Source organism: Lasioglossum baleicum, chromosome 3, assembly GCF_051020765.1.
Source record: "Lasioglossum baleicum chromosome 3, iyLasBale1, whole genome shotgun sequence".
NCBI lineage: Eukaryota > Metazoa > Arthropoda > Insecta > Hymenoptera > Halictidae > Lasioglossum > Lasioglossum baleicum.
Window position 1 is genome coordinate 1,588,305 of NC_134931.1, and position 9,209 is coordinate 1,597,513.

Here is a 9,209-nt window from a genome sequence, read left to right on the forward strand (position 1 = left end):
TTGCCGGTAAGTCAGACTTCATCAGCAAGCGTGTACGCCTGAGCAGCGTGTACGTGTGCCTAAATAGGCGGATTGCAACTTTGCAAGGGTCCGGCTCCGGACGTTATTTGTCTCGCTAATGCACATTTGAGACCCCTACGTAGTAACAATCGCTAGATAAAAGATCAATCTAGCGCGTGAGCTCACCCAAGTGGCCTAATTTTGCGTTTTCGAGGCGTAATTTACATTATTCGACAGCGCGATGTAAATTACGTCTCGAAAACACAAAAGTAGGCTACTTAGGCGAGCTCACGCACTAGATTGATCTTTTATCTAGCGATTGTGACTACGTAGGGGTCTCAAATGTGCATTAGCGAGACGAATAACGTCGGGAGCTGAACCCTTGCAATCCGCCCAGGCACACGTACATACACGCTGCCCGAGCGGTGAGCTGTGCTAAAAACTCTCACTCGAGCACACCAACGCAGCATCATCGTCAGCCGTATAGTGACGTCACGTTTGCGTATGAAGCCTAACTTACCGGCAACACTTCTCAACCCCCGGTTTATCGATACAGTGATTGAATTGCCTGGTGACCGAATGACAAGAACCAGACTTCAGCGCTCGTAGCGGAAAAATGCCGGAGGTGTAGTTTCAGAGGAGCGTCCCTTCTGAGTGTATGCTTCGGCCACCGACGTCGGTGCTTCGGCTCTAGATGAACGGTTGATTTAAATACGTTTGTTTTAACATAATAAACATTGCATTGACATTGTATGTGTCCCCGCTAGCGCGCGAGGTTCCCACCGTTTCTATAAGGATCCCACTTCTCTCGATATTTAAGAAAATGTGTGTCTCTTGACAGTGGCAGCACTATCGCGCCGCCCAATGCTTCTCGCGGCTCCGCTACATGCTGCCGAATAATGCAAATTACGTCTCGAAAACGCAAAAGTAGGCCACTTTTACGAGCTCGCGCGCTAGATTGATGTTTTATCTAGCCATTGTGACTACGTAGGGTAGGACACGATTGTGACTAAATGTGCATTAGCGAGACGGATACCATCTAGAGCCGGACCCCTGCAATCTCGTGTACGTATACAGTGTCTAGCGGTGTGTGAGTGTGCAACACACTCTTGCTCGAGCCGAGTCTACACCCTTTCAGGCAATCTTCATATTTATGGTGACTTTTGACTTTGACTTACAATAGTTACAATAAATTAATATCAGCAGAGAGGAAATGAGCCGGCTCACGCCCGGGGTTTGGCCGTGCCACTTTTGTCTCCACATCATGTTTAGCCTGGAACAGCTCCTACATCATCTTTAGCATGGAACAGAACTTACACCATCTTTAGCAGGAAACAGAACCCATTTTACTGTTATTAAATCTGTGGCATGGATCAGAACTAGCTTCAACCACCGATCAGATACTATTATTTAATAGTTAATATTATTAACTATTAACTATAACGTTCTGGTCAGGTGAGTCAGGTCCCGAATTGAACGTAGAATACAATGCCAGCGCCGCCAAGGAGTGACCGGTGTACTGAGTACTGAGTACACTGAGTACTCACTCATCTACAGTCTACATTAGTCTACAATCTTCGTCTACGGGCTTAGTGGGGGACGTTGGAGTTGAAGTGTGCGCATGGTGCTGGAAAAGGATAGTGGAAGGGGAAAACGAGGAGAGTATTTCCGAGAATTTGGGATCCGTCTGGCTCCCATCTAGCACCACGGTGCCCATGCCGTAGATTGGTCTGGTCATCAGAGAGGGAGTACATCATATCACTGTGATTCCCCTCATCTGGTATATAGCACTGCGTCGTATCGATTGATCGACAATTGCCGTCAGTGGTCTCTCTTTACACGTGCTGTCCTCCTCTACGAACGGCTCGGCCTTTAAAACTCAAGAAGTAGTACCATATGCGATAGATGCGAAGAAATTCCCCGGAGGCCTTGCATTTATAGAAAATTTACTGTACGTACACCCTTTCAAGTTTAAAGTTAAACTGCAAATTAATTTATTTAACGTGTACTGAAATATGAGATACACAATATGTCGGCATTTCTTTATTCGTAGTGAAAAGTACATACAACTGTTCTTGTTAAATATACACCATCGTATTAATATATTTATTAATAACAATAACAATGTATTTTTTATTACCCACAGGTGGTGCTCTATACTCTATATCATGAATATATAAACATAGTACTTATTTCGCTTATTACATTAGTAAATGTATTGTTGTTTTACAGTCTTGACTACATTTCTTGTAATCGCGCCAGCACAATCACTTAACATGGCTGCAGAAAGCACAAATATATGTAAAAATTTGTCTGCATCTTGCTTGGAATTTACAAAAGTTTTTCACAGGGTAAGTATAAATGTATTTATACATATATATTTATTGTACAACGCGTGTTATACAGAGTGTATCCGTTAAGTTATGTCACCATTTTTTGAGCAATTCCAGTAGTGCAATTAAAAAATGTTTTAGACAAAAGTTTCTCAGTATTTGGTGAGCTACATGTTCACATATTCCTAAATCTGAAAAAATGCTTTTTACGTAAAAAAAGTAAAGGTCACCTTGACTTTTTTAAATGGCACCATATGTTTTGGACGTCATAGGATTCTTGCTGACGTCGAGACGAATTCAACAGTGTATTATACTATGACCTTGAAATGACCTCAAACTCGAAAATTTTGTACAAACGTAACTTTAATCAAAAATTATTTCTTACAAAACAAAGCAAGTTACATTAGATGTTCGAACTGCGATCCATCTTCTACGATACAGAGCACCGCTCTTTGTATTAGACTTTTTGTTGCCGCCATAATTAGGGCGTCTCGGTTTTTGTTATTACATGCAGTTGGTATGCGATTCCGAAGTTCTTTGGGGACAGAGTTGGGCGTTATTCGATTGAAATTTCATTCGAATAACCAGCGAATAAAAATTACGAATAAATTTTTATTCGCTGGGTTATTCGACTAAATTTTTATTCGAATAATTTTTATTCGACTAAATTTTTATTCGAATGAATTTTTAGTCGAATAACCCAGCGAATAAAAATTTATTCGTAAAAACCCAGCGAATAAAAATTTATTCGAACAACCCAGCGAATAAAAATTTATTCAAATAAGCCAGCGAATAAAAATTTATTCGAATAGCATAGCTCAGCGAATAATGGTGTCGCATGACATCGCGTCACCGACATCGCACGCGGCACGCGGCACTCGGCTCGGCAGTCGGCACCAGCTACGTGTATGTGTATCGTGGCAACAAAGTATGTGTAAAGATAACGAAGGTCCCAGTCCCGGACCTAGGGTCGGTCACCACTACTAACCTAACCACTAACCACTACTATTTAGGCGTCAAACGTTATTTGGAATAATTTACTACTGAATAATTGTTTACCGAATGAAATCATTATTATATTAACGAATAAATCCTCATATTTTATTTATTAATTTTTATTTGTTATTCGAAATAAAATATGCTCAAAATCTAGGCAGTTGCTTAGTTAAAATTAATTACAATATGTCGCAGTAAATCGAAAATAACTCAATAAAAAAAACATAAAAAACAAAGTTATCGCAATTGAAAAAAAAATCTTTTTTAATAATTAAAAAAAAAAATTTTTTTAATAATTAGAAATAATTTTTTTTTATATACCAATCGATTCGTCTTTGCATTTTATTTCAAAAAGTATTAAGATACTTTACTCGAAAATTGCATAGTTTAAGAGTTATGACTTTTTTCCCGAATTACCATATACTCGACACACTGTGTGCTTGTGTGAAAAAGAATCACTGTTATTTAGTTATATCAATCGTCAACATCAATCCATAGCTCGTCTCGGCCTCAGCCTCGAGGTGTCGGGTGTCGATTGTCGATTGTCGCCGGCGCCGGCTGCGCATATTCTCCGGCCTTTATTCTTATTCGCTGCCGTCATTTAGAATAACGAATAACGAATAAAAGTCCCGGGATTCATTCGTGACTAACGAATAACGAATAAAGCGTTATTCGTTAGCTACGAATAATTTCCAGCGAATAAAATCGTTATTCGTTATTCTCGAATAAATCCTGGGATTTATTCGTTATTCTTTATTCGTTAGTCGAAATAAATTTTGCCCAACACTGTTTGGGGATCGATATCTGCAATCTGTTGTATACGACACAACAATCAGTAATGTTCAAGAACTTCGGAATCGCATAACAACTGCATGTAATAACATAAACCGAGACGCCCTAATTCGAACATCTAATGTAACTTTCTGTGTTGCGTAAGAAATAATTTTTCATTGAAGTTACGTTTGCATAAAATTTTCGAGTTTGAGGTCATTTCAAGGTCATAGTATAATACACTGTTGAATTCGTCTCGACGTCAGCAAGAATCCTATGACGTCCAAAACATACGGTGCCATTTAAGAAAGTTAAGGTGACCTTTACTTTTTTTACGTAAAAAGCATATTTTCAGATTTAAGAATATGCAAACAAGTAGCACACCAAGTACTGAGAAACTTTTGTCTAAAACATTTTTTAATTACACTACCGGAAATGCCTAAAAAATGGTGACATAACTTAACGGACACACCTAATACTCAGAGTTGGGCAAATTTTATTTCGAATAACGAATAAAGCTCAGGGTTTATTCGTTATTCGTTAGTCACGAATAAATCTCGGATCTTTTATTCGTTATTCGTTATTTTAAATGACGGCAGCGAATAAGAATAAAGGCCGAGAATAAGCACAGCCGTCGCGTCGGCGCGATGTCATTCAATACCTTTATTCGCCCGCTGGCTTATTCGAATAAATTTTTATTCGCTGGCTTATTCGAATAAATTTTTATTCGCTGGGTTATTCGAATAAAGATTTATTCGAATAAAAATTCATTCGAATAAAATTTTATTCGTAATTTTTATTCGCTGGGAATTCGAATGAAATTTCATTCGAATAATGCCCAACTCTGCCTAATACACATAAAAAAATGTATTATTCTTCTATTCCAAATACGCTTTGGTAAATTTTAGCTCATAGAGGAGAAGAGAACAGAAACAATGTAATTCCAATTGCAATTACAACTACTGTAATTTGAAATTGCAGAAATAAAATTACAATTACATGTCATTGCAATTGCTAATTGTAATTACTTTGGCTCAACCAGTAATTGTGAAAGGAGTAATTGCAATGATTACTTAACACGATTACTTCTTTTACTAATTCTTTATTAAAGATGTTATTTAAATTTAACATTACTAAAAACCTGTGTGGAAAGAATGAACGAAAACAAAGTTATTCACTTGATTTTAGGAATTGTCTCTTACCAGCGGAGCAAATGTTGTTAGTTCCCCGTTAAGTGTGCATATGATCTTATCTTTACTTTCTTGCGGTGCAAAAAATGAAACGTTAAGGGAATTGACAACTGGTCTCTACCATCAGGACAAAAATTCTGTAGAGAAAGGATATACTGCTTTGATGGATGCATTAAATGTAAGAAAGTTACTGTACTTGATTGTAAAGAAAATTAGATAGTCCTAATCATTGATTTGTACATTTACAAGGCTCTGAACTATATTAAAATACATATTGCTAATGCAATGTACATTCAAGAAGGATTTGAGTTGTTAACAGACTTTGTGACATCAGGAACAAGTACTTACAAATCTGTTATTTCAAAATTAGATTTTGAACATAAGAAAGAGGCAGCGGAAGAAATCAACGCATGGGTTAAACAAGCAACAAAAGATAAAATTTCTGATCTCGTGTCTTCAGGTAAATTATTCCAATATAGAAAGTAATGAAAAATAATAATAATAATATTGTTCGTAGGTGATTTTGACAAAAACGTGAAATTGGTATTAGTAAATGCAATCTATTTTAATGGTGCGTGGTTGCATAAATTTGACAAGGACCGAACCCAGAATAAAGTATTTCATGTGACAAAAAGTAAACAGAAAATGGTAGCAACAATGTTCAATAAGTCTAGATATAATTATGGTGAAGTACCAACATTGGATGCAAAATTTATTGAAATTCCATATATGGTATGTCCAAATACACAAATGTTTTGGATCGAAAATTGATAAACTATTTTGCAGAACAAGGATATCGTTATGACCATAGTATTGCCAAATGAAGTGGACGGACTTTCAAAGTTACAAGACAGTTTTTCGTGGGAAGTTCTTGCAAATGCATCTGGAAGATATCGTACAGTTGAATTGTATCTTCCAAAATTTAAAATAGAGTTTATGGTGGATTTAGAAGATATCTTACGCAAAGTATTAACAATAAATTTCTCGCATAGGATCATAGAGAGTTCTGTGTTTTAATCAATTTTGAAAATTTTAGCTCGGTTTAAATAATATGTTCGAAGATAATGCCGATTTTGGATATATTTCAAACGAACCTTTAAAAGTTGGCAAATGCATACATAAAGCTATGATAGATGTAAACGAGGAGGGTACCGAAGCTGCAGCTGCAAGTAACTATATTGAATTCTGATAGAATTAAATAAGTTCGATAAGTGTTTAACAGATGAATTATTTTAGCTTTCCTAACACTAATACCATGTTCACTGGAGCTAGGTATTCCAGAATTTTTAGTAAATCGACCATTCATTTTTATAATTAAACATAAACCATATAACATACCTCTCTTTATTGGAAATGTAAAAGACATAGAATCTATAGCCGAAAAAGATGAACTATAATGTCTACGAACAATATCGATATGTAATTATAAACTGAACCAGCATTTTTATGCGCACATACACTTTATTGTATAATGCATGTATTACATAAGGAAATAAACCAATATCAAATATGATTAGAACTGTTATAAGTTGTATCTGTACATGTGTTTTATCACCTGACCTATTTTATAGATTACAGAATATAGATTCGCATAAAATTTACTTATAAATACTAGATAATTCTTGAATTTATAGTTAGTTAGGTTATAGATTTTAATCATTCCTGAAATTTGTACCATTTTAATCATAATATTATTTAATCCTCTGGGTAAATTCATTTTTCTTACCGCTTGTTTTTAAACCTAGGGTTTATGACATGATTTTCAACTCTGGTATAGTAACGTTCTCTATCTGTTGAAAAAAATACGTCAAAGCGGATTTATACATCGTCTCTATTTAGTTGTTTGGATTTCAATTAATAACCAGGGCTTCGGAGTCGGAGTTTGGGAATAATTGCTGATCACTGGAGTCGGAGCCGGAGTAAGAAAAAGCTATATGTATATATGTATATCGACTCCCGGAGTCGGAGTCAGTGTAGAAAAAAAATGTATCGACTTCGACTCCAACTCTGGCGCTTTTGTTTATAAATCATTAATAGATTTATGTATACATAAATAAATTGCTAATATTCGATCTCCAGTATATACAATAGACGTATTGTATATGTATTATGTATACATATACCTCGGCACTATGTAGAAGAGAAACAGTTAAAGTTATGTATAGTATGTAGTATTTTCTGACTATTTCCTGCAAGTCAGAAAGTAACAGTCGTGTTGTGTTGTATCAGAATTATCAGTTCCATATTCTTAGAGTTTAATACAATATTTCAACTATTTACTCAGTTTTATTAAAACTCTTAATTATTTTGAGGAGGAATTTTTTCAATTTGGAGAGTCGGAGTCGGAGTCGGAGTAGAAATCGGCGTCGGATTCGGAGTCGAAGGTAAAAAAAGAGTTGAAGTCGGAGTTGGAGTTATGAATTTTTTCTACCGACTCCGAAGCCCTGTTAATAACTACATATTTACAGTGACTCCCACTCATTTTTGGACTTTTAAATATTGAACCATACGTAAATATAGAACGTGACAAATTTTTGAAAAAAATTGCAGGTTGTTGTCATTGCAGAGGAAATACTTCTTTTTTTCCCGCGTCAACCGATTCCGACGAAACTTTTATTTCTTAAATTTTCAATATAGGCCCACATGAAAAGGTTACAAAATGCAACTTTTAGTATTTTCTCTAGAATTCTGAGCAATTGCAATTTTCGAAAAAATATCTCTTCACATCATGTAGTGAACTAATTGCTCTAGCTTCCCAAAAAAGTTTAAATCGTATAGTCCAATACTAAAAAGGTTATCATTTCTTTTAGAACGTCCGAATATTAATGGAAGTCACTGTAAGTACTATTTGATACTGTACTTGTAATATATAAACTTCTGAACTTTTCCGGTAATTTCTTGTTCTCCACAAACTTATATATTTAGGACGAAGACGAAATTTCCTCTCTCATAGGACGTCCTGACGAAACTCGCGCATCCGCGAAAAAGCGCACAATGTCTCATCCACTGATATATATCAGAGAGTATATTATACATATCCCAACAAAAACATTCTGTAAACAGGAGCCAAGTTCTTATGGCCGTAAAAAGTTGTGAGATCAAACAAAATACGGCCAAGTTCGTTAGCTTAGAAATACCTCTTGCAATACTGAAAAAAGCGTTTGTAAAAATTAGTTTAAAAGAACGCTATTTAATTTTTAATGAATTACATGGAGGGCTAAATTATTCAAACTTAGCCGCTACCTAACACCTTTTATGGTCATTGGTTTAAAAAGTAACGGCCAAGTTCGTTAGCTTAGAAACACCTCTTGCAATACTGAAAAAAGCGTTTGTAAAAATTAGTTAAAAAGAACGCTATTTAATTTTTAAAGAGTCACATGGAGGGCTAAATTATTCAAACTTGGCCGCTACTCTTTAAACCAATGACCATAAAAGGTGTTAGGTAGCGGCCAAGTTTGAATAATTTAGCCCTCCATGTAATTCATTAAAAATTAAATAGCGTTCTTTTAAACTAATTTTTACAAACGCTTTTTTCAGTATTGCAAGAGGTATTTCTAAGCTAACGAACTTGGCCGTATTTTGTTTGATCTCACAACTTTTTACGGCCATAAGAACTTGGCTCCTGTTTACAGAATGTTTTTGTTGGGATTTCATCACTTTTTGTTGAAATTTCATCAATTATCAAGTTTATGGTTAATCCTTTTGAAAATTTCATTATTTTTGCGGTAGGACGCACCGTTTCCGAGATACAGCCATTTTTTAATTTTTTTTTCTTCGAAAAATCAAAAGACCACATACGTCATGTGGTTGGGCATACCCTATATGTTTTCGGTTAAGCCTTTTGAAAATTTCGTTATTTTTGCGATAGGACGCACCGTTCCCGAGATGCAGCCATTCTTAAATTTAAAAAAAATTTAAG

The 9,209-nt window shown here is 35.6% G+C and overlaps 1 protein-coding gene across 1 annotated transcript; it reads left to right on the plus strand.

Annotated features, from left to right (window-relative positions):
• Positions 1 to 1,208: 1,208 nt before the first annotated feature.
• Positions 1,209 to 6,818, plus strand: LOC143207123 (alaserpin-like). The gene is made up of 8 exons (XM_076420231.1): positions 1,209 to 1,951; positions 2,147 to 2,351; positions 5,289 to 5,468; positions 5,540 to 5,750; positions 5,808 to 6,022; positions 6,077 to 6,256; positions 6,327 to 6,459; positions 6,527 to 6,818. The coding sequence occupies exons 2-8, from the start codon at positions 2,214 to 2,216 to the stop codon at positions 6,685 to 6,687; spliced, it is 1,218 nt and encodes a 405-aa protein (XP_076276346.1). The 5' UTR covers positions 1,209 to 1,951; positions 2,147 to 2,213; the 3' UTR covers positions 6,688 to 6,818.
• The last annotated feature ends 2,391 nt before the right edge of the window (positions 6,819 to 9,209 follow it).